Raw genomic sequence first — 27,296 nt, 5'->3', positions numbered from 1 at the left:
GACGTTTGAAGGAATTTGGGGTGGAATTTCATGTGTATGATTAACTTGACATCCTCTGGGGGTATCCTCTGCTAAGTTTCGTAGAATTTCATCCCCCCCCCCATGGATGAAATTCTACAAAACTTAGCAGAGGATACCCCCAGAGGATGTCAAGTTAATCATACACATGAAATTAACGGAAGTGGCCCCCGGGGACCAAACGAAATTTTTCCGTAAAAGTCTAGTAGACCAACATACCATAAAAATTTCTTCATCCTCGGTGCCACGGTTCAGGTAGTTATTTAGGAAAAACTGCATTTTTTTGGGTTTGGGGGGGCCCAGCGCGGGGGGGGAGTGGCCCCCGGGGACCAAACGAAATTTTTCCTTAGAAGTCTAGTGGGGCTACATGCCCACCAAATTTCATGTTCCCCGGTGCTTCAGTGTCCCTGGTATCGTTGACGAAAAATTCAGTAAGGTGACGAAAAAAAACAAAAAAAAAACTTTGACAATCCCTATATGACCGCTTTCGCTACCTACGCTAGCGGCGGTCATAATAATATATAAATTCACCAACACAATAATTGAGTCGGAAACAAATACAAATTTAGAGAACCACTCACTCCTTAACATAAATCAAAGTCATAAACAAAAGGAAAACAAAATAAACTCAAAACATACCACGGTTACAAAGTCACCGTCAGTGGAAATAGTTCGCTTGAAACGATGCACTTGATGCGATTCACCGAAACGATTCACTTGATGCGGTTCACCGAAACGGTTCACTTGAGATAGTTCACCTAGAATGGGTTACTTGAAGTAATTCTCAAAAACAGTTCGCTCAGATGATTCGCTGGAAACGATTCACTTGATGCAGTTCACCGAAACGGTTCACTTAGAACCATTCACCTGGCGTGAAACAGAACAAAATAAACAGCACAAAACAGAACAGCAGCTAGTAAGGCACAGCGCAAACAGGCTCCACAATGAAGCACCAAGCAGATAACTCTCGTTCAGAATGGCGATATTGTCCTTATCGCATGCCTAAAAACAAAACAGAGGATGTTACACAGAGTTCTTCCCCCTCGGCTTCATGCTCTAACAGTAACTCTATACTCACAACTGAGCACGCTGTCCCGGGATCAATATGCGATGAATAGGGCCGAATGCCTCCGACAACGCTCACCGGCGCAGACAGAGCTTTCACTACAGTAACAGTGGGCATACGAATTAATCAGACTAATCGCTCAGTCAAACAACTCATAGAAACGTGGTTTACAAAACGCTGTTGCACGCAAATGCTTCTCCTACCTGTCTCAGATGTCCACATTCAACTCTCCCGCCCACAGTGACCAGCAAACAGCGCTGCCAGTGGCTAGCAGCTTCGGCGAAACTTTTACGAGCGGCAACACAGCTGGCCGTGACTCGATCATGAAGCAGCAGGGCACATGGATGACATCACGTCCCTGGACGATGACGCATGCCGAAGAGCAGGTAGGCCGTGCTCTTATTTGCAACGGGCGCTGGGCCATTGGCCACACATTAAACAATTACGAGTGGGAGGGGCGATAGGCCGTCCTGCTACATGTGTATTACTGCGAACGTAGAGTTTTGTTTTGCTCTGCTCTCTGGCTGCGCTGTCACGTTCGTTCAACGTCACGATGCTTCCTACGCTACGTCATACGCCAGCATCCACCTTCGTGAACGCGCGTCGACCGCTACCGGAAGCCAGTTATTTTCATTTATAAAGTTTTAAATATGTATATTTTTACGACAAAACCGCACGGATTACCCTCAGAAGGCCTTCGTTTATCCCCCTGGAGCCGGATGGATTACTTTTGTGAAGGATGCAAGCACATTTTTGGGACTTGAAGGAGTGGACCCCATAACTTCACATTATAACCACTGAAAGATCTAAGACATTTTCTAAAATAACTGAAAATGTGTTCGTCTGAAAAATGATTGACATATGCATCTCGAACGGCTTGAGGGTGAGTAAAATCATGGGTTTAATATAATTTTTGGCCGAACTATCCCTTTAATACCAATATATTCTTTTGTCATCTCTGCTTCCAACATCCTCTGATCTTTATCTTGTCTTGATTCCAATAAGAATAGATCTACATTTTGGTTGAGGTAAAATCCATAATGGTGTTGTTGGTAATATTACTGCTGGAATAACTCTATACTCATTTAATTTCATATCCTGAACTAAATCCTTAATAATCCAACCAAAACTGTTAACTTTCCCTTTCCCATATTCCCAACATGCTTCAAGTATAGCTTTTGTTGGATGACTATCCTTCTGCCCTTTTAGGTTTACCCAGTATGCCAGTATCAATTGCTTCCTTCATAAGTGAATTGGCATCTCCCCCATCTCCACCTGTAAAGCTGAAACAGGAGAGGAAGGATAAGCTCCACAACATATTCTCAAAGTTTGTGATTGAATTCATTCTAATTTTCCTAACTGTGACTTAGCTGCTGTTCCATATGCGATACAACCATAATCTAATACTGCTCTTATCATTGTCGAATAAATTGTTTTTAATTCAACTCTATCAGCTCCCCATTCTCGTCCTGAAATACATCTCATTACATTTAAAATCTTCTTACATTTATCCTCCATCTTATTTATGTGTACATTCCATGTTTGTATCAAACCACATACCTAAAAATCTTATCACTTTAACTTACAACTCTTTGTTGTATAAATTAATCTTTAAATCAATACTTGACCTTTTATTTGTAAAAATATATATATTTGGTTTTCTCCACTGAGAATTTAAAATCCCATTTGTAAGACCATTCCTCAACATTTTTTAAAACTGCTTGCATTTTATTAACAATATATTCTACATTCCTACCACTAAGCCACAGAGCTCCATCATCCGCGAACAATGATTTATTTACATTATCTATTGTTGCAAATACATCATTAATCATAATAATAAACAACAAATGACTTATAACACTACCCTGAGGAGTTTCATTCTCAATTATTCCTTTCCTTGATATACAGTATATTCTCCAATCTGTACTTTAATATTTCTTTCAATTAAAAACTCTTTAATCCAATTATATAATTTTCTTTCTATTCCAATTTGATCTAACTTTATCAACAAACCCTCCTTCCATAACATATCATTAGCTTTATCTACATCAAAGAAAACTGCTATTAGAGTTTCTTTATTTATCAATGCTTTCCTCATATCTGATTCCAATTTAATAGAGTCCATTGTACTCGTTCCATGTCTAAAACCATTTTGATATGGGGAAAAAACATTATTCTTCTCCATATGATACATTAAACGATCTGTAATATTTTTTTTCCATAACTTTACCTAGATGTGATGTTAATGCTATCGGTCTGTAGTTTAAAGGGATACTTGGATCTTTACCTGTTTTTTTAATGGGAATTATTGCTGCTTCTTTCCATCTCTTAGGTAAAATCCCTTCTTCCCATACCCTGTTATAAAACTCTAGAATAATTTTAAGAGATTCATCACTTAACTTTTTTAACATTACTAATTACTAACTAATTCCATCCTGTCCAGGAGTTGAAGCTTTAGTGTTTTTTAATGCCCTCTTTAATTCTGAATATGAAAAAGGCACATCTAGAAAACTATTTGTTACTCTCTTTTTTTCTAAAATAAATGGATGCTCTTTTAACAACTTCTCCCTCATTTCCTTACACTCCTTCATCAAATTATCCGAACTATTTATTTTTGAGAATTCTTTTCTAAACATTTCTGCTTTTTCCTCATCATTTATTGCTATTTCTTCCCCAATACATAACACAGGATACTCATATTCTCTTTGAATGCCATTCATCTTTTTAATCATTCTCCACACTTCCTCAATTGGAGTATTTTTCCCAATTTCTTCACAATATGATCTCCAATACTCTTTCTTCACTTCCCTTATTGTTCTTCTAGTTTCTGCTTGAGCCTTTTTTATATTATCATGTTTTCCCAATTGTGAGTTTTCCTTAGAATTTTAAATGCTTTCCTTTTCCTTTTAACTGCTATTGTCCTCATTCCACCATGGGACTATTTTCCCCACCCTCTTTCCATTGCATTTCGGAATGCATTCTCTAGCAGCATTCTGTATCACTGATATTAATTCTGTATATATTCTTTCAATTATTATTCTTTCAGTCATCTTGATCATTTTCAATCCTTCCTCACATATTCTTTCGAATTTTTCCCAATCTGCTTTCTCATACTTCCACTTTCCTGTATTTCCTTTCTTTATATCTCATATCTCATTATTTACAATTGAACTTAATATTAGGAAATGATCACTACCCGCTGTACAATTTAATACCTCCCAATTTATTATTCCCCCTAATTCATTAGAAACAATTGTTAGATCTATTGCGGATTCCCTCCCTGAATTTACATCCATACGTGTTTTTGTTCCATCATTTATACAAACCAAATTTTCCTTTTCTATCAACTCTTCAATGACCATACAATACATCTGTCGATAAACCTCCCCATAAAGTATTATGGGCATTAAAATCCCCACACCATATTACTCTACTTCCTCTTAATCCTTTTATGGCTTCCATACTTTCTTGTGTTAATCTTTTACACGGATTATAAAAGTTTATTATAACCTAACTTTATTTTCAAACCATATTTCTACAACTATATATTCCATTGTTTCTTCTTTTTCCTAAACTCTATAAGGCATTCCCTCTTTTACAAAATTGACACATCCTCCTCCTTTTCCTTCTTCCCGATCTCTTCTCACACTAATGTATCCTTTTAAAACAAATTCTAGTCTTGGATTCAACCATGATTCTTGAATACATACATCTGGCTTATCTTTCATTTGGTTTATATATCCTTTAAATTCTTGACCATTAGCACAAAGGCTCCTGGCATTCCATTGTAAAATAGTTAAAGGGACACTCCACCCATTTGCATTAAGCTTTGCATTGTTAGAAACCCAGTCATACTATTGAATGGTTGGAGACACGCACTCCAATAGCTGCTTGATTAGCCGCTGCAGCTGCCGCCAGTCAACCATAGACAGTAAAAGAAATGGACACAGCGACCCCATTGGATTCAACGGAGACAAAGTGAAGCCAATTAGAAACTCTTACTTCCTGGGGGTCGAGCGTACTGCGCAGACTCAAACTGAGCTTGACTACGTAGATGTGACGTGAGCAAACCGTCTGTCTTCTAGTAGCTGTGCCAAGTGAAATCTAAATCATTCCCTTCCGAGACTTGCAGAGACGGAGAGTGTGAGTAGGAGCTGTCTATGAGCTAAGAGCAGGAGAAACTTTTAGTAGGTGTTCTGATTAATTACTTTGTCGTTTTGCCTCCACGTCCTCCCGATTGCCCGCGAGCTTCTCCTCCCGTCCATACGGTAATTTCCTACTGTGCGACAGAGAGTCGCGTGGCTATGACGCAATCGTTTGCCTATTTTTACAAAAACTGCTTCTGCGGGGCCATAACGTAAGCTACAAGGTAAAAAAGAGTTTTTACTGTCCTGCAGCTGCTATAGAGGTCTGATTTTTTTAATTCCTTTTTCTGAACACATAATGTATTGACTACTCTCGGGATGGAAGGACCATTTCACCCAGTATAAAAAAAAGTGTTTCTGAACAGGATTACCTACCCTAGCTTTAAGTGAACTTCACTTTAGTGCTGAAAAGACAAACACGCATTATTCCGATAGATAGATAGATAGATAGATAGATAGATAGATAGATAGATAGATAGATAGATAGATAGATAGATAGATAGATATGTATGTGCAAAATACAGTGGGGGATCTGATCTATTTTCTCAGGGCTGGAGAGAGTAAAGCAGAACATTATAATCCATGTGTAGAAACTCTTCCTGAAGACATTTAATATCTGCTTTACAGACGCTCATGAAGTGTGTGCAAATACTTTCTGTTTCACCAAACTGGAGCAGATGTTAAATCATTCCAAAATACCTTATCTACAAGTGAGTCATGGATAATAGAAACCTTTTCAGTAACAAAAGAATTGTTTCACTAATTTGAGACAGTATGATTCACAGTATATGCACTTCTCACGTTTCACACACACACAGAAAGCAACACTTTAGTAGCTCCTCCTTTAAACACTTTAGTGTCACTATAACTACTCTAGCAGGATTTCAACACTCATCCGATCAGATGAGACAAAGTTACCATCCAGAGGAGGAGCTGATAGTGTTTAAAGGAGGAGCTGTAACTATATATAATGAAGAGAAAGAGCTGTAACTATATATAATGAAGAGAAAGACTGACAGAAACACAAAATGTCTGATAAGTGTGATCTGTGTCTGCTGGGACTGATCATTCTCTCTTCACTTCTCACAGGTAAAGAAATCTGTATTTTCTCTAAAGACATTGTAGGATTGAAAGACGTTTGCTTTACTGTTTTCCACCCCCTCTTTCTGCCAAAATGACCATTTGGAGTTCATAGAGGGTCTCTCTCTCTCTCTCTCTCTCTCTCTCTCTCTCTCTCTCTCTCTCTCTCTCTCTCTCTCTCTCTCTCTCTCTCTCTCTCTCTCTCTCTCTCTCTCTCTCTCTCTCTCTCTCTCTCTCTATCTATCTATCTATCTATCTATCTATCTTATCAGGTAGGTTTGGTTTTTTAAGGTTTGGAGTTGTTTTAATGTGAAGTCTGAAAATACAAACTCCTTATTTTGGTTGCTGGAAGAACCCCTGATAAATGGTGCGAGACTGGATGTAATGAGCACAAGCAGCACATTTACTGAACTTTTGATTCAAGCTGAAATCACAACTTTAAAAAAAACTTGTAACTTTGGTGGGGGCTGAACTTGCAAATGCTGAAGAAGTGACTGCTTGTCTGAAGATGAAATCTGTTCGAACAATGACTCAAATATTACAGAGGATGCGATCTGCTCTTATATCAGAGGAATCTAATATGCTCAAAGACTATTGTGAAGGACTTATTTGTCCTAATGATTTGGATCCCTTTCCTAAAATGTTTTTATCTCCCAATTTAAATGATTATTCTGGAATTTTCCTACAACTAAAAAAGTTTGTGTTTAGATTGTAATGATGTTAATGGAAAACGGTATAATGGTATAAGGCATGTGTAAAGTTTTTTAAACAAAAAAGTTTTACATCAAAAAGTCTATACACCTTGGCGTGATGTTTCAAGATTGAATGAAAACGTAAGACCAGAGTGGAGAGCGTTATATAAGCCACCATTAACTAAAAAAAACAGCTGACATTCATTGGAGGGTTTTACATGGAATAATCGCAGTTAATGCTTTCATCTCTATTTTAAATTACGAGCAAAGTCCGAAGTTCTGAAAGAGAGAGTTTTCCATTGTTTTACTTATTGTTTCAGGCTAAAGCCTTTGTTTGAAATGTTAAAAGCAATTTTCAATTGTTTTAATTAAGTATTTTCTGTACAGATTTTAATTTGTGGTTTTAAATATATGAGAAGTATAAGTGGTGAATGTCAGCTGTTGAATTTTGTATTTGTAAAGGTGAAAATGGCTATATACATTAGTAGGAGAAATCATGTAGACCAAAGATAGTGATGTGGTACAGGTGCTTAAAGTAATGGTGAAATCCAGAATTGTTGTTGATTTTCGATTTTATAAAGTAATGAATAACTTAATGAAGTTTGAATCTATATGGTGTTACAGAGAGTCTATCTATCTATCTATGCATAAGTTTAGACACCCATGCTAAAGTTGACTAAAAAGAGGAATAAAAAAATCATCTTTTGGAAATTGAACTTAATGCCTTAATTAAAAAAATTAGGAAAAATCCAACCTTTAAGGACACCAGTTTTCTTTGTGAATGAATAATGTATCGTAAATAAATAAATGTTCTTCCTTAAAATACAGGGTGCATAAGTTTGGACACCCCTATGTTAAATTCCCATAGAGGCAGGCAGATTTTTATTTTTAAGTATTTTTATATATATATATATATATATATATATATTTTTTTTTTTTTTTTTTTTTTTTAGGATACTATGCATCCTGATAAAGTTCCCTTGGCCTTTGGAATCAAAAAAGCCCCACTTCATCACACAGCCTTCACCATACCTAGAGATTGGCATGGTTTTATTTCAGTTAGCCTAATAGCTAGTTTGATTTGCATTGAGAGCAATGCATTTCTTCAAATCATTTCTATCTATCTGTATCTATCAGGTAACATTTATATCTATCTGTATCTATCTATCTGTATCTATCAGGTAACATTTTACATATATGCTGGGTACAATTAATGGTATAAGTTATTATCTCATACATCTATTTTGTAGCTATGTTAAGCATAACTATAACCATGTTGTCAATAAACCCTTTCAATAACAAATAATGTGCTAACTAGTTTTGATTTGGTATTGATTTGCTATATAATATAATAGTGCTATCTATTGCAATACAATATTGTCACTCTCTATAGCAACGCTCTCTCACATATTAATCTATTGTAAATGCGCTTATTTCTGTCGTTGGTATAAGTGGCAGTGGGTGAAATAGACAAGAAATGTCTTGTTGTGTTGTAATCTCAGAGTTGTGATCTCAGAGTTGTGAATTGATACACACAGATCATACTGTATTATTCCTGATACTGGACATAGTGTCACTCAAACATCTGATGATGAAGAATTATCTTCATATTAAGAGTGTGTCAGTGATTTGAACAGCTCTCTGATAAAGACTAATAGTTTATTCTGGAGAGTGTGTTGTTTGCTTTAAGTGAGGGTAATGCTGTTTATGGAGTTGTTTAATCCTCCTCTGCTGAGATCCTCAGAGACTTAATGTCTTTTATCTTCAGTTAATTTAATCTAATGCTGAGTTCACACTGCACGATTTTAGCCCTGATTTTGTTACTGGCAGTTTTTTTACAGCAGTTTTTTTACAGTGTGCACTGTAACAAATGGCCACTGTGAAATAGTTAAATAGGATTGTGTTCTGGGGTGGTTCTAATGTCTCTAGCCTTCCTCTTGGTGTGTCGATCAGAACACAGGAATGGATCAGGACAGTCTGATTCGATCAAAGGGGTTTATTGAACACTGAGGATTCGTTTGTCTGTGTGAGGCATGTATGTGTGGTTCTACAATAAAACATAAAGAAATAATTAGCATAACATGACTTGACTGTTATATCAAAATAAATCACACTATACATCACATTGCATTACACTATACAAGGTATACATAACTCAACTTTGACCGTTGACCAATACAACGCAATTTGCCGCTGTTATTGTTTAAGTAAATATAATCGGCATGTTGAAACCGAAAGTGTACATAAACTGACAATGAATATCACACAGCGCACTATACAGAACTCCCCAAATGAACTAACAAATAATTAAGTATAGTATTATAGTAACATAAATAAACAGGTACGGAACAGGCTGACGATATCCTCAACTGTGATATTATATTGTAAACACAGCTTAGTTCTCACACTGTTCACTCAAACTACCTCCATAACAGCCGACAAATACCAAATTGCCTCGAAATTAAATAATGATTGTCTGCTGATCAAAACGGATACTCACAATCAGTAATAGACGCACACTCTAGCACACAAAATAAGGGTTATTTCTCCCGGTCCCGTGCGAGTCTCTCTCTAGTTTCATTTTACCTCAGGATGATGATTGAGAGGTGCGCTAAGCCCCGTCTTTCCAACAGCCACATTTTGACAGTAACATGCTGTTCCCTTTCGAGAATGGTTCTCTCGTATTGTGTTGCAAACGCTATGGGAAACTCCTTTTCTCGAAAATATTGAAGCCTTTATTTTAAAACGCAGTGCAGCTGCACAGCGAGCACATCATAGCTGACTGAAGCATGCTGATTGGCTGTGCTGTGGCAACTGCACGAACATATGCGATTCAGCAAGGACGCGCGGTCCAATCAGAGCGCTTGCAGCCTTGCTAGCCTTGCTAGCCTTGAGAGCACCAAAATGGGCATGGCTGAAGGGTACAAATTCAGAGAAAAATCGCAAAAGGACAGATTTTACCTCCTTCAGCGAAGAGAACTCACCTCATCTCGTCGCTGACCTTCTCCAGATCAAGAAGCCTCTCGCCGTTGAGCAGCCCTTCAGCGGAACCGCTTCAGCACCTGGCAGATTCCACGCCTTCAGCTGGCAGCCATTTCCCTGTGGCATCCGATGAGAATATCCTTTACATGCTTTCTAAAAGAGCAGAGCGAATTGTTTCAAATGGTGCTCCCCATACGCGAGTCCTGCGGGATTCCCTTGCATGTGTCTGACAGACACACTCGGTGTGCCGTCTGCCTCGGTCCTGAGCACGCCAAGGCAGCGCTCACTAAAGGCGGCTGTCCCTCCTGTGACAGCATGCCCATCTCATAGAGTTTGGTAAAAGCTGTTCATTCATTCACACATAGAAAAGCAATTCATATTTAAACAGTCTTTTTGCCAGCTGTAGCTACATAACAGCGCGCATATGTGCATTCATTCATTCATACATAGAAACGCGATTCATATTTAAACAGTCTTTTTTTTCCAGCTGTAGCTACATAACAGCATGCATCTGTGCGTTCATTCATTCAGCGTGTGCAGACACTTGCGATTATTGATTTGCGATTGGATTGCTGGATCGCCTCACATTTGCATCTGAATAGCGCGCGCTCTCCGTGGGCGGAGTCAAATTAAAACATAATGAGCTGAGATGAGAACGACTGACATCTCTCTAAGTGAACCACAATATGGTTCTAAGATCTTGGAGAAGCCAAGATCTAATATAACATCTTGGAGAAGCTTACAGCTTTGCAAAGGCAAATGGATCGTTTCGGAGACCCAAATGGACCAGGAGTATAGCTGTGTAAATTGGAATGCGGCTACTCGCCCAAAGACCAAACAATCCCAATCTTATCTGCTTTCGCCCCCCCTCACCAGCACTGGCCTTGGCCGAGGCCGCTGGTGGAACAACAACTCCCTCCGAAGAGCACTGCAGCGAGACGCTTTTGCTTTCCTTCCCCCACTCCCCACTGACATCTGCTGATTGTTGACTCCATGGCACTTGTTGTATATCGCTATGACAATCCTGCGGACTTTTCAGATTATGATGCCAGGCGTAGTGACTCTCCAGACCTACACATACACAAACTCTTACATATATACAGATATGCAATCACCCCCCCTCGCCTTCGACGCTTTGTACCACCAGTCTGACAGGCGGGTCTGTGACCAGCACTGAGAATGTCTGCAGGACTGGATGACTGCTTGCCTGTGCTGGGTTACCTCCACCACCCACTCCCCTCCCCTGTTGCAAGTCATGTTGTAGAGTGTACTGATTATGTGCTAATGTTGCTGAGGTGTTTTTTTACTGTTCCCAAACTGTACTCCTTACAGGAGCATAGTCTGGGGGGTTGCCTTTTTTTCTCCTCACCTCTCCTCATGTCATGCTGTATTTTTCTCCTCAATCCTCAGTCTTCCTGTCCTGTCTACCCCCTTGTCATATTGTATGTATGTTTGTATGGACAGGTTGATGGCTAATTTCGATGGTACTTGTGACTAAGTGACAATAAAGGCTACTACTACTACTACTACTACTACTACTAATGACTCCAAAGTCGTCCTTAAACCAAGACATGGATATGTACCTAAGGTGCTCTCAACTCCGTTCAGAGCCCAGGTTATCTCTCTATCGGCTCTTCCCCCACCAGAAGACGATAGTGACTCATACATGCTCTGCCCCGTTAGGGCTCTGAAAGTTTACCTGGAGCATTCTGCCCTGTTCAGGCAGTCAGAACAGCTCTTTGTCTGTTTCGGGGGCCGCACCAAAGGGTTTCCGGTCACGAAACACAGACTGTCCAGATGGATAGTGGATGCTCTCTGGCCTACACTTCTATGGGCCTCCCGTGCCCCATAGGTGTGAGAGCCCACTCCACAAGAGGCATGCTTCCTCCTGGGCGTGGTCCAGTGGAGATCTTATAGAAGACATTTGTGCGGCGGCCGGCTGGTCTGCTCCGTCCACATTTGCAAAATTCTATAATTTAGAGGTTCCTGCCTTACAGGCACAAGTCCTCTGCATTTAGGACCCTAGCCCTTCGGGCCCAGACCTATATATCTGAGGCTCGCCCGCAGTGGCCCTCTGCACTTATCACTACTTGCAGTATATAACATGCTAGGACCTGACACTTCTGGTCTGCAATGGCTCAGACTACTCTGTTATAAGTCCCGGGGCTCCCTGGACATCTCCAGAGTAGTCACCTGCGAATACACAGCGTTTTAAAATAAAGGCTTCAATATTCTCGAGAAAATGAGTTTTCCCATAGCTTTTACAATGCTTATCCCTTATCTCTCAGGGAACCGAGGTTACGTAAGTAACCATTTTTTCAACACAACTCTATTTATAGAGCACTTTCAACACCACAACTGGAACCAAAGTGCTGTACAGAAAATTTAAAAAGAGAAAAATAAAAATAAAAACATAAAAACAATGTAAACATATGACATACACAGGTTACAAAGCATATTTAAATGCTAAAGAAAACAAATACGTTTTAAGCGCACTCTGAAAAACACCCAAAGAAGAAGAAGATTTTACAGACAGAGGACGGTCATTCCAGAGCCTAGGAGCTGCAACAGAGAATGCCCAATCACCTTTGCATTTTAAACGGGATCGTGGAACCATGAAGAGCAATTGATCATTTGATCGCAGAGATCTACTGGATTGACAGCGACTGATTAAATCAGTAACATACTCAGGTGCTAGGCCATGCAGAGACTTAAAAACATACAACAATGCTTTGTATTGAATTCTGTATCGTATGGGTAACCAATGTAGTTTAATTAACACTGGAGTAATATGCTCTCTCTTCAAACTATATTACCCAGCACACCTCAAGGAAAGTTAGAACTAAAAATAATCAGAATCAGAATCATTTTATTTGTCATTGTAAAAACATTGTAAAACATTGTCACAACAAAATTTAAAGTGCTACTCCTGGTGCATAGAATAATACATTCATACTTTCACTCACATCATACTCTCAGAAACATACCGACATAATAGGACAGGTTACAGAGGTAGTCTAAAAAAAATCACTGTACTGAAAAGTGCAAAATGCAGTGCAAAAGAGGCAAGATATTCATCATGATAAAGTCTTATTTCTGTAAGTGAGTGTTTAGATTTGTGATGGCTGTGGGGAGCAGCCAATGTTTTTTTTTTCCTGCAGAAAGGATGACCCTCTGCAGCGTTTTTTTTTTCTGTGCCACAGTGCAGCTTGCATACCACACTGTGATGCAGTATCTAAGGGAGATGCTGCTGGTGGCCTTTTATTGCTCTGTCATAGAGAGCATACTGACATACTGCATCACTAAAAATTAAAGTCTTATAATCAGAAAAAAACAGTATCAGCATTCTTCACACTACCAACAGAGAATCCCAGAGATAATACAAGGTCAAGCGTATGACCTCGTTCATGAGTTGGACCAGAAACACATTGTATAAAATCAAATGACTGTAATAAATTTGAAAAAAATCTTTGACCAGGGGCTTTGAAGGGCAGCACACATGTATATTGAAATCCCTTAATTTAAATTGTCAAAAGAGGGGAAAATTCCAGATAAAAATTCAGAAAATTAGGTCAGCCGGAACTGGGAACACTTCCCATAAATCCTGATGTACTCGTTACATCATAAGAAGAATGGCATCTATGGTGTCGTCTTGGCGGCCCCTAATTTAATAACAAATTATTGTTGTGACGGAAGCGAATCAATCAAAACTAACTTTAGCTGGAAAATAACTTTATTAAAGAACCGCTATAAAGCCAAAACAATCTCTGTTACCTTAAATTATACGTTTATCTCTGTAAAGATTTAGATCTACATTGTTAAAAGCGCTGTATAAATGAAGATGACTTGACTTGACTTAGTTGGGCTCTGGACCCTTGACTTTTGAACATTAGTTTTTCTTTGGCTGCGGTAGCTTTGTCTTTAAATACATTTGCTATTGCAAAAAAAGCTGAAAGAAAACAGGATCAGATGACAATGGTTGTTTGTTAATGGTCACAATCATCATCTAGTGGCACGGATCTCATTTATTGTCTAATGTATTTTATCAGCACAGTTTTTTACAGTGTGTATATTAGTCTTCTGGTTTTAATGCTGGTATGTTTTATGTTTTCATTTATTAACATAATGATCATGAGATATACTGTGTTTCAGGTATCAGTGGACAGGTGACTCATGTGTTCATCAGTTCTGGTGAAAATGTCCGTCTGTCCTGTAATAATACTCTTTCTGACTGCAATTCAACTACATGGAGTTTCAGAAATTCAGACATAGACACAGATAAACATCAGAGACTGAGTCTGGAGTCTGACTGCTCTCTGAACATCAAGAACGTCATAGAAGAAGATTATGGGTTTTACAGCTGCCAACAATGTGTAAATGGACAGAAACAAGGAACTGCTTATTTTTATATGCATGTTCTTCATGGTAAGTTTATGATTATGTGCTCAATTTAAAATTCTCCCTTTAAACTCAGATGATGATTGAAGAGTCTGTGATTTGTCTTGTGTTCAGTTTCAGTGTCTCCATCATCATCATCATCTTCATCCTCACAGACTGAGATCAGTCCAGGCCGCTCTGTGACTCTCTCCTGTCAGTTGTATTCAGAGACTGGAATCTCCTGTGATTATTGGGTCAGTTCTGAGGGAGTTGAGCTGTTGTGGGTGAATCAGGCTGGTGTTGATCTGAGGACAGACTCCAGATATCAGATATTATCATCATCAGATCGATATCACTGTTTCATCATCACTCTGACTACAACACTCCTGAATGAAGATGACAACAGAGAGTGGAGATGTCAGCTTACTCGCAGAAATCAACTCAAGACCTCAGTCAGATACACTGTCAAGTATTCAGGTGAGAAAACAGTGTTAGAAGAGCCTCATAATGTCAGTAACGCTAAGGTCTATCAGTATCACTGAACCAGAACAAACTGAGGGAACAAAAGCTTCTTTGACTCTCACAGAAGAGTAACTCAAAACATTGCTTCAAACTAATGAACTGCAGTGAAGTAACAGTCCAAAACGTGATGCTGGAAATAATAAAGGAATTGAAACTTGACAGCAAAAATATTAACTTTTTGTTAATCACTCTATACTTTTATCCCGACTCGAACAAAGTGTTGGTGTTACGGGTACGGCCCTGAAATGGTTTAAGTCAGATAGGAGTTTTGCTGTAAACCTTGAGAATTACTCCTCTTCTGCTGCACCTCTTTCTTGTGGGGTTCCCCAAGGTTCCATTCTGGGACCTATGCTCTTTTCCCTGTACATGTTGCCCTTAGGGTCCATTTTCAAAAAACATAACATTTCTTTCCACTGTTTTGCAAATGATGTACAAATCTATTTGCCTGTAAAAAACAATGATAAGAACAACATCCAACCTTTATTAGACTGCTTGAGTGATCTCAAAATTTGGTTGGATCAGAACTTTCTCTGTCTAAATGATAAAAAGATAGAAATTGTTGTGTTTGGTCGTGCGGGACATTTGAGTGATTGTGCAGATGCTCTCGGTACTCTATGTTCCCATATTCAACCTTTTACCAGGAATCTGGGTGTAATTTTTGACAGTGCTTTTAAATTTGACAAACAAATTAGTTCAGTTGTTAAAACTAGCTTCTTTCACTTGAGACTTCTAGCAAAAGTTAAACAATACATGCTACACAAAGACTTTGAAAGAGTCATACATGCTTTTATTACATCGCGATTAGACTACTGTAACTCTTTGTATGCCGGATTGGAGCAGTCATCACTTTGACGGCTACAGTTAGTGCAGAACGCAGCAGCTCGACTTTTAACTGGGACCAAAAAACGTGACCACATCACACCGGTATTGGCCTCACTTCACTGGCTTCCTGTTTGTTTTAGAATTAATTTTAAAATTGCATTAATTGTCTTTAAAATCTTAAGTGGGTCGTCGCCTTCATATTTGACGGAGCTTCTACATGTCCACACACCTGTCAAAGTACTGAGGTCTTCCGACCAGATGCTCCTCGATGTGCCCAGATCTAGGCTAAAAAACAAAGGTGACCGAGCGTTCGCAGAGGCTGCTCCTAATATCTGGAATAGTCTACCAATTCATGTAAGGAAAGCTCAGACTATTGAAACATTCAAGTCCCTGCTTAAGATGCATTACTATGCTTTGGCCTTCAATTCTAGTTGAGCTTTGATATCTTGACCTCTTTGTTAATTTGTTTGTACTTTATGTGAATTTGTATGTGTATATATATATATATATATAATTTTTTTTTTTCTTGTGAAGCACTTTGGTCAATTATGATTGTTTTTAAATGTGCTATATAAATAAATTGAACTGAACTGAAAAATATTAACTTTGTATGTAATATGATGATCAAAGTTAAAATATGATGGTCATATTGTACAGTATTAATGATCTGAACTAACATTTATCTTCACAGCTCAAGCTGATTCAACGACAGCAGTGAATCCAGTCCACATCACACACTCTCAGGATCTCTCAACTAGAAACACACACGTTTCTAAAGGTACATCATCACTGTCTTTCTCACTTCAGTGCTTTCCAGAGCATAATGCTAGAGTTATCTTCAGTGTTAACTCATCAAAATATGACTGTCATATTCTACAGTATGATTGTCACATTGAGTTGTTGTTTTAGTTTCATTTCATGGACTTTTATGGTGTGTCCCAATTAGTGTACTTATGCATATTCTAGGACATGTTTAGTATAAACAGTGAGAGTAGTGTGTTCATATAACACTCCGGTTCTTTCACTCGATTCTCCCAGAAAGCGTCACATGAAGACGATATGTTGAGCTCATCCATGCAGCGCATTCACTGTAGATCCATGAAAAACACCAAACAGACATAAAATACTGCTCATCCACTCACACAATTATCAAAAAACATACATGTAAAAGTAAACAAAACAAATATACAAAAAAAGAGAGAAACACAAAATAAGCCTTACACTCGTAATGCTCAGCAACAAGTTTAACATATAAAACTTCAGTTATTCATCAAGTCTGGGTGTCTTATGACCCCAATATGAAATTGTAAGGACCACCCATTGGCCCAATGACGGAATCCAACGGCCTGGCGAAGGTTTAAAGCGTGTATGTCTTTTCAGTGCTCCAGTGAAGTTCACTTAATTTATTGGAATTTAGTTTTCGTATTACTTTAGCTCTATGCGTAATCTGACTCCAATTTCAAATGATAATCAAATTTAGATCGTATTTCTGATTAGAAAATAATCATAAATATTGATTATGAATTAATTTAGATATTTGATTATTCTGATTATCCCATACTTTCAATTATTCGTTCATTACGGACCTAGTGTCGCTTTGAGACGTCACGTTGCGACTGCGCGCTCACGATCACAAACTAGCCAGTCCTGAAATAGTCAGAGGGTGCAGTACAAATATTTTACCCTATGCAGCCGCGCACTACAGACCCATAGGTGTAATTTTTATAATATTTACAGCATACAACAATCTAAGTCAGGAGATAGTCAGAAATAAGAAGCTCTTCCTAAGATGTGCCCCATGGTCCATTCAAAGTGCCTTCAGTTTGATCTATCCTGGACAAAGATTTGCGGAAACACCAGACTACACATTAGTCTACTAAAATGAATGATTTCTAAAACTTCAGAATATTTCAAGATGTAACATTTATTTGTCAGGTAAAAATGTATCATGCCAATTACAGAAGTAAATTATTAAAAGCCAATTCAGAAAATACATGACATCATTTACTCAAAGATGACTCTAAAAGTAAGTAATGTTTTCCTGACAAAGACACAGTAATGTGTCAGGGCTTTACAACTGAAAAGCACTGAAACATTACTATGGGGGATGATCCTGGTAAAGAGTCCCAAAGATTGCTCTGTCCCCTCACCTTAAATACCAGACCAGAACAACAGGGGTTAAACAAATGTTGTTTAGAGTTGTTTGGGCCAATCCATGTACCCTAGGGGGGTAGCACCTGGTTTTTTTAGATATCGTAAAGAGATATCAGCCAGAGAGGAGAAACAGGATTCTCCTAAGTTCTCAACCTTTCTCATTAAACCAATGACTGCAATGAAATTAAGACCATTTTACCAATCGCACTGAGACCCTTGAAATGGCATCAAACATGAAAAGGAAAAACAACATATTCACAAGAAACACCATATTTGTTAAATAGACATTCTTAATGAACTTTCAGTGCCTTGAGGAGGGAGAGGGGGGATGAGTTGAAGTCAAACAGGGGGACAATGAGATAAGTTTGGGCAGGACAAGGTTCTGTGCTCTGTCTTTGTTATCTGCTGTCCAGGGTGCATTTTATGGCGTTATTGCAGGGTGAGCTTTGTTTTAGCAGGAAAATCAGTTCTTACAAAATAAACTGGTTTAAATAGCTTTTTTTAAATAATATTTTTGATCTTATATAAAAATAGTTATCTCTGCCTACATTTAGTTTCTGTCTGACCGGAGAAAGTTTGTCCTGCCATTGACCTCAACAGCTCAGATGAAACTGAAGAGAAAATGGCCGACTTCACTCATTTTTTACTTCCAATGCTCAATTCACCTACTTAGACTACGCCCTATAAGTATGTACTCTTTTTGGGAAGAAAAGGTGCATACTTTTGAGTGTGTAGCAGAAGAGTAGACATGATTTGGGACAAACTATCATGACATACAATTGTGTCTTTAACAGTTGCTCTCTGTTATTTTTTTAAACACATCCTGACACTCAAACTGACCTGTCAATCATCTTGTCAAAGATAAAATCCTTCACATTTAATTTAATTTCCTACTGTATCGGAGAGAAATGCAGAAGCAGGTTGATCTGCAGTCACAGGTCTTTCATGCGGAGACTCTCCTCATATTAATGAAATATGATGGATTTAAAAGTTAATAGCCTAATGGATCGTTATAAAAGTCCACATGGTTATTGCAGATGAAATAGAACACAGATAACATTAAATAAATATTTTTCTATCAGGTTAAACTTTGATTAGTCACTCAAACCTTTAACGCATATCCACCATGTTTTGTAATTTTGTAATTTTTTGAACACTTTTTACTCCTGTTTGTAGTTCCCTTTCAAGGGAACTCGAGCTGCATTGAAAAGCTGCGGGAACGCCCCTGCGTGAGTGCGTCATGAAACATCAGTCCAATGGCGAGACGGAACGTCATAGACGGGTGACGTCACCGACCAGGAAACTATAAAGCACCCCTGAATCACAACAGCTCTAGCTTTCTGTGCCTTCAGCAAACACTCCGTGTGTGAATCATTTTTGAATATTGTCTCAAAGTGTTTTTGTCTGTCCTTAGTTTCACTAGGCAGGAGTTTATATATATATATTAAAAAAACTATATAGAATGGCGAGTAAACAACAGTATAGGAAGTGTGTTCATCCCTGCACTCACTATATTACGGGTGGGGATACACACCAACTATGTGTTGTTTTTCCGGGAGTGCAGCATGCCCAGTCAGCTCTTGAAAAGTCATTTCTCCTGGACGCCCCGCTTACCACTTTGGGCCTATTTGGTGACTCAGTTAACACCATCATCGATAGGTTCCAAGAGGAGAAAAAGCAAGTGGCAGCGTGAGAACCAGAAATTACTCCCACTCAGAGTCCATGTCCCTGGGACTGCTGGGCAAAAAGAGCAGTCCCAGCCGTCGTCTAGCTCCTCACACCGGGCGCAACAAAAGCAGAGTGTCGCGTCCTGTGCTCCCCCACAAAAAGATTGGAACACGGCGCTCTCAGGCAAAGCCTTCGAGGGGTAAAACTGTTTTACGAGGGATAAGTCCTGTAAAATGTTTGAACTTCCCACGAGCGATCCACGCTCGGAAGAACCGAAAGAACGCTTGGGATGGGGGTTGCGTCCAATTTCAGATCTCGCCAAGAAGGCTTTGTCTAAGAAGAAGTCCTGATGCCACTGACTCACCGAGCTCACCGCATCACACGGTGCCCGTTTCCTCTCGGCGCCTTCAGGGGCCCGTTCTACCAACCCAGTCTTTAAGCCGGGGTGTAGACGGTCCCAGCGAGTTTTTCCCTGAGGGGTCAGGACAGTTAGACCAGTTGTTCCCTGCCCGTGCGCAGTTACAGGGCACTGTGCCTGTAGCATGGACAAAATCACGATGACTTACTCATTCTAAAATTCAGAAAGCTTTTAACCTATTGACTCATATCATGTAAATCACAGCCAAGTGCCAATGAGTCTGGATTGAACTGCTCCTTTTGACACGTTTGTGACAGGGTCGAAATTGAACAGAAACACCTCCAAGCTCCATCGTGAGCTTCAAACAGATCGCAATCAGTTTAACTCCTCTTTCTCGGGAAGCAAAAAATCCAGGAGCCAGGAAAAGCCCTCTCCGAGATGCCCAATACTCATACACAAACATTCTTTGCATCTAACTCAGAATATAAGTAAATCCAAAATGATACATTTGTATATGATATATTCCTGTGTGCATGTATGTTTCCCCCTTCATATTAGCCTAATTATGACATTCTAGTTGTGGTAGTTGAACTCTAAGTGCTTATTTTAAAGAATAAGAATGTATCTCTACGTTTGAATCTTCTGGACATATCAATCTTGGTACCGAATTAAACCTCTCGGTTTTCCTAAGCTAAATATATTTACCATATGGGTTATCATAAAATGTATCATACTATGTTTAACCTTTTTTGGAGTAGAAATGACAAATTCTAACACCATCATAAACTATGCAAGAGGAGACAAAGTGTCACGGTGTGTGTTTGTCTTGTTCTTGTCTGTCATGTGTGCCCCTGTCTTTTCATGTTTAGCTGTCTCCCGTTATGTTGATTAGTCTTCCCAGGTGTCTCTGATTAGCCACGCCCCCTTGTTATAGGGTGGCGTGGCTAATCAGAGACAGCTTGTTTGGCTTGTTTAGCTTGTTTAGCTTGTTTGCCTTTGTATTTAAGCCCTGTGTCTAGTTCAGTCTTTGCGAGTTCTTGATGTTGTTATGTTGCCTGTTCTGTCCCGGAGTCTTAGTCTTTGTTCAAGTTTATTCTTAGTCTTTGTCATAATTCAAGTTTTTTTTAATAAAAACACTGCTGCATCTGGATCCTGCTTCCTGCTCTGCATCATAACACAAAGGAACTCTCTCCTGCTCAAAGTTTCTAAATTCTATTGGTCAGTTCACCCAGTAAAGGTGTGGACTAGAATTCCCTTAAAAGAAGATGACAGTGCTCATCTCTTCTTATGTTTTTCTTCTTCAAGTTTGTCCTCTCCAAGTTTGTTTTACTTTTTTCTTAGCTTTTTGTATTAGTCGTATCTCTGGCTTCTCGCCTTGTTTTAATCTCGTGCTCATTCATTTCTACCTACGCGTGACATGGAATAGATCTAAAGGATAGATCTAAAGTACGTTTACTTCCATGTTTCCATCCTTCTACAACACAGGAAGTTCCTGAGGTTTGCTTTCAGGGGCGAAGCATACCACTATCGGGTTCTTCCGTCCGGCCTAGCCCTGTCTCCCCGCTCTAGCTCCGCTGCGACTCCAGGGCATCCGCATTTTGAATTATATCGACGACTGGTTCATCTTAGCCCTATCGGAGCAACAAGTGGTTCAACATCGAGATCAACGACCCGTTGCAGTGGTGGCTCAGGACCAAGGGGTTCTCCCCGAGGGGAAACCAGCTCCGCACGATCAGGGTCCGGGTCACGTGACGATATCTTTGTGCCCTAGTTATGTGGAAAGAACCTTGGTTTCTGTTCCAAGGGCCCGTGTTGGGAGCTCTTTGTCGTCGCGTCATGCTAACGAGAGATGCCTCCCTCATGGGCTGGGGGGAGCGATCATGAGTGGTCACCCAGCCTGAGGTCTGTGGCAGGACCATCACCTCTCTTGGCACATAAATTGTCTAGAAATCTTGGTGGTGTTTCAGGCTCTGAAATAAACCATCGGGGGGTCTGCATTCGTGGCCCTTGTACAAGCTGTCTCGCCAGATCCTCCTGTGGATCCAAGGGAAACTTCATTCACTGAGAGCTATTTATATCCAAGGGTATTTAAATCAGGGGACAGACATCCTGTCGAGGCAGGGGCCGAGGCCCAGGGAAAGGAGACTCCACCCCGAGGTGGTCGAGCTCCTGTGGGAGAATTTCGGTCGTGCTGAGGTAGACCTGTTCGCTTCCAGGGAGACAACACACTGTCCAATGTGGTTCTCTCTGAGCCATCCAACCCCTATGGGCATGGCCGAGGTCACGTCTGTGCGCATTTCCCCATATTGCTCTGCTCCCAGGAGTTCTGGAAAGGGTTCGCCGAGACGGGGTCAGTCTACTGTTGGTAGCCCCGATTCTGGCCGGCCCGAGTATGGTTTGTGGACCTAATGTCTCTCCTCGACGGCTCTCCTCTTGAGATTCCGATCAGGAGGGACCTACTCTCTCAGGCGAGTGGAGCGATCCTTCACCCTCGCCCAAAACTGTGGAAACTGTGGAAACAAACGAAATCGTACTGAAATCGCATTGAAGAGAGTCAGTAAAATGATCTGAGCTTCCCATTACTAATTTTCAGAGATTGAGGCCTAGTCCACACATGCGCAGTATTTTTTATAAATCGTTTTTCCACCTCCATTTAAAAAAAAAAAAATCATGGCCACATGAAAACGCAAAAACACCCTATGAAGCACTGTCAAGAGCATGCCAAACCAACAGGTGGCGATATAACCCTATAACCCTAAAGCCCTGTTGGCCAATCAGAAGCCTGGAAAAAAAGGTTATTACCATTTCCGATTTCACAAGCCAGAATCTACAGTTTCACACCGTCTACACGACAAGCACTGCAACCGGAGTTTCTAAAAAATCTCACCCTGGTCAGGAGTCTGAAGTTTTCATAAAGGTTACAGAGACCGGATACTGCGTTTGCGTGTGGACGAACGGCATTGAAAAAGCTGTAGTTTTGAAAATACCTGTGTTCGTGTGGACAGGGCCTTAATGTCTTTTTGTATCTCCAGTTGATTTAATCTAAAGCTGTGGCTGAAGTCAGTTGTTGTTCTTGTATTTCTATTTTCTTCAATGATTCTGCTTGTTAACAGCAGGTGTTCATCACTAATGATCAATCATCACTTAATTAAAGGATTAGTTCACCTTAAAATGAAAATTTCCTGATAATTTACTCACCATAATGCCATCCAAGATGTTCATGTCTTTCTTCAGTGGAAAAGAAATTAAAGTTTTTTGTGTAAAACATTTCAGGATTTTTCTCCACACAATTGGCTTCAACGGCAACCAGAATGTTGAAGTTCAAATCAATGCCGTTTCAGAGGGCTCTGAAGTGCTTCAAAGGGTTCTGCATGATCCCAGTCGAGAAATAAGGGTCTTGTCTAGTGAAACGATCAGTCATTTTTAAAATAAAAATAAAATGTATATACTTTTTAACCCTCTGAGGTCGGCAAACGCGCCGGCCCATTTGCTGGATTTTCTCCACATTGTAGCACTATAAACTTAAATTACTCTTTCATTTATGGTCATACAGAAAAAAGAAATATAAAAAAAGAATCTGTGATATTTCTACTTTTGTATGTGTCCACTTACAATCAAATCAAATCATTGTGCTTTTGTAAAATAAAGAAAATAAACAGGGTGTGCGTTCTGCCTCTCCGTCGCGGTGAACTTTTTTTTCTTGAGCACGTCTATAAACTGTAACAAAACTCAGCGAATACTTGTCACACATTTATAAGCCATATACCTTTATAAACATTTAAGTGTGTACTTAAATGATAGGATTCAAACTGAAAACAAATATTCTCTGTTTAAGTAATTTGTATAAAACCAACAAGATGTCCAGCTTCTCAAAAATTTCCTGATTATTTTTAATTTGACGAGCGCAAAAGAGATTCACATGCAAATCTCCACATGGAACGCGAACGCGCTCATTACCTCAACAACAAAGCACAAAAACTTCACAAGTCTCTGCTTTTCGTCGAGTTTGGAAGACGCGCCTGAGCTTACATTGAATTTACCTCAGAAGAAGAAGAATGCGATTTGAAGGCAAGAAAGATGTAAGGTAAGAAATTCTTATTAGTTTGTTATTGTTGCATAAATGTCACATTGCAGTTGAACTGTTGCTAGATATATGGTGAATGTTATAATATTTAGACCCGTGTTTACTGTTACTGTGTTTGTGGATATCTGCTCAAACGTAGATATGTATATGGTAACCAAAATGTTTTATATTTGAGCGTGATCGCGTTTGAATGTATCATATTTTGGGTTTGAAAAGCAAAACGCACCAAACGGCTTCATGCTTTTACTATTATCTCATTTCATATCATCATTACGAATGGAAACATTTGAAGTAACATATGATAATCAATATATTTTTCTCTAGCTTAGTTGTTACTGAAATCTTTTGGAAGATTTATAGGCTGCTATAGGTTATTGTTATTATTATTTTATGCAGCACTGCGCATAGCCAATGCCTACAAGGCACAACAAACCTGGTGTTCATTATATTATATATTGTTGGAAACATGTGTGTGTGTGTGTGTGTATTCTGTGAATTTTAAAAAGCAATTTTAACCAGAAAAATCTAAAATTTATTCCCAAAATCGTGCAGGCCTTTCTCTTGATATCAGTATGTTCACTTTTTTTTTTTTTCAGGGCCCAGATGCCACTGAGTCCTGCTAACTTCAACATTAACACGAGTCTCTGTACATGAACATGGTAAAGTGAAAATCAAACACCTTGGAAATTAAAGGTATGTACAATGTTTTTAGGAATGGCACAAAGGTCTCTGTCTTTGGATCAGTGTGTTCAATAAGTGCTTTTTTGTCATTTGTTGTGTATCTTTGGATAATGTTGTGTTGTAAATAAATCAAAAAGCCATTCTTTCTCCTCATTCTTTGTGCAAGGTTGCTCAGAATGACAGGGCCTGATAGCTCCTAATAGGGCCGTTAGGGGAGGGTCTTTGTCTTTCTCAGGTGTGAAAAGCTTACATATTAATGAGCTCCCGCATAAAGCTTTCTCACACAAAACACGTCATAAAATTTTTAAATCAATATATTGTCTTATCTGAATGAGCAGTCAGGGTGATTTTCACATAGTTTTAGAGCAAATATTCTAGGCTACATGATACAATTTTCAAAAGTCTTGTGAAGAAATAATCAGTATGGGTTTCATGGCCTTATTTCAGTGAGAATTTTTTTTGTATTTTTACAAACCACGCATAAATGTCATTATCTCAAAACTACAAACTTTTACATACATGCTGCTGATATATTATTGTAGCAGAGTTTGTGCTGAATACAGTGTAATCAGACTTTAGCCATGAAAATGTCACAAGTAACAGAAATAAGCACAAATGTCAGAGCATGTCAGAACACATCCAGGGCCCAGAAAACAGCTCAGACCCCAGAGGGTTAACCACAGTTGTTCGTCTTGTGCTGGTCTGTGACGCGCCACGCATTGCGTCATCACGGTGGAACTGAGATCACGGCATTGATCTTAACTTCAACATTCTGGTTGCCGTTGAAGCCAATTGTGTGGAGAAAAAAAACTGAAATATTTTCCTCAAAAAACTTAATTTCTTTTCCACTGAAGAAAGAAAGACATGAACATCTTAGATGGCATTGGGGTGAGTAAATTATCAGGACATTTTCATTTTGAGGCGAACTAATCCTTTAATCATTATTATCTCATTAACTTTAACTCTGATTCAGAGTAAAGATGGGGTTCATACTCTGTGATTTATAATAATCCTTTACGATTGTTGCTTGCCAGACTGTACAAACCTGATCCTTGCTGTAAGTCATGTAATAATGTAAGATTTCAGTTGTCATTATCGTCAAATCAAGTCAAGACACATTAAAAATTGATTATGCATTAAAAATGGATGCACGCAAGAAAACTCGTCTGGCGTTTTACATCATCAATCAATGGCACATACGTTCACAGTGATCTGCATTACACGCAGGATTGAAATGGTGCTACAAAGAAATCTCTTACGTTAATTTTGGTAATGGCTTTTCTTGAAAAGACGAAGACAATTTGATGATTGTTGTAGCAAAAGTCACTGCAGGACTGAGAGTCAAATCTTCTGACACTGACAGAATTTCATCTGAGGTAAAATTTGATCACAACAGTCATTAATCGGCTGTCGGTGAACATGTCAAACTAACGATCAAAGACTTCAGATTTTATCGTAGGATCAGAGGAATCTTTTAAGATTTGCAAAATTTGTCTCAGGTGGCCAAATCGTGGCCAAAATCGCACTGTGTGAACCCGGCTTAACTTTAACACTCTTTAGAGTGGGACCATGTGTACTCTGAGCAGAGTTAAATGAAATCGGAGGATTTTGCTGTGTGTGTTCTCATGTTGGATTTCTCTCTTTAGTTTGGTAAAATAAAGTATAAGCTGCTATGTTTGCTACGCCTCACCTTGTGTCCTCCTCATTCTGGATATTATTATGATGCATCTCAACTAACATTCATCCTTTTCAGCTCAAGCTGATATGACAACACCAGTCACAGACTCTCATCATTCAATTTCAAACACACACGGTACATAATCACAGTGTTTTGTCTTAGTCTATAATTGTCCCCAATCATCCTTTTCAGCTCAAGCTGATACGACAACACCAGGCACAGACTGTCATCATTCAATTACCAACACACAAGGTACATAATCACAGTCTTTTGTCTTTGTCTATAATTGTCCCCAATCTGCCCTGTCCGTCTCTGACTCTGTGCTCGATCTCTTCTTCAGTCATAGTGATTTCTGTCGCTGCAGTCGCTGTTCTCCTTCTTGCTCTTCTCTGGCTGATCTGCAGAAAAAGAGCTGGTGAGTTTTCAGATTTACTCCTTTACAACAATTAAAAACAGTTCAGATGAGCAAACAAACGCATCATGTTCAGATTGTAAGTATCAAAGAAACGTGGATTATATGAAATTCCAGTTTATTCCTGCTGAGCAATCCTGTAATGTCAATCTCACAGAGTTATCAAGTCAACAATCATTTTTATTTTTCATTTTAATGCTTCAACAATATATATATATATATATATTTTTGAAAATCTGCTTAAACAGCTTTTGGCCCACTAGTAAAGCTTGGGCTGTCTTCACAGCTGTCATTACTGGTTAAAGAAATAATATAGACTGATGCTTTTAATTAGCTTTTTGGAGGTCTTTGCAAGGTGATGCTCAATTGTGTCCAGAGTGAGTCTCTATTCTGAACTATTTCTTTTAATTATAGCACTAGTGCTTGAAAGTAAGGGAGCCTAAATATAGTAACATTTTAATAGCATTTTCAGTAGGGGTGGGAATCTTTTACCATCTCACGATTCGATTCGATTCCGATTCTTGAGGCCACGATTCGATTCAAAATCGATTTTC

At 39.1% G+C, this 27,296-nt stretch overlaps 1 protein-coding gene across 1 annotated transcript in view; it reads left to right on the top strand.

Annotated features, from left to right (window-relative positions):
• Window positions 1-6,125: 6,125 nt before the first annotated feature.
• Window positions 6,126-27,296, top strand: part of LOC308700304 (uncharacterized protein) — a 35,316-nt gene continuing 14,145 nt past the window's right edge. The window contains exons 1-6 of the mRNA XM_081381883.1: window positions 6,126-6,321; window positions 14,139-14,411; window positions 14,499-14,840; window positions 16,399-16,485; window positions 26,523-26,582; window positions 26,671-26,745. Of these exons, the coding sequence (XP_081238009.1) occupies window positions 6,261-6,321; window positions 14,139-14,411; window positions 14,499-14,840; window positions 16,399-16,485; window positions 26,523-26,582; window positions 26,671-26,745 (898 nt within the window). The 5' untranslated portion in view covers window positions 6,126-6,260. The remainder of the gene's footprint in view (window positions 6,322-14,138; window positions 14,412-14,498; window positions 14,841-16,398; window positions 16,486-26,522; window positions 26,583-26,670; window positions 26,746-27,296) is intronic.

The sequence above is a fragment of the Scardinius erythrophthalmus genome (assembly GCF_964197995.2).
Source record: "Scardinius erythrophthalmus genome assembly, chromosome: 1".
Classification (NCBI taxonomy): domain Eukaryota; kingdom Metazoa; phylum Chordata; class Actinopteri; order Cypriniformes; family Leuciscidae; genus Scardinius; species Scardinius erythrophthalmus.
This window is presented reverse-complemented; position numbering and strand designations above follow the sequence as displayed.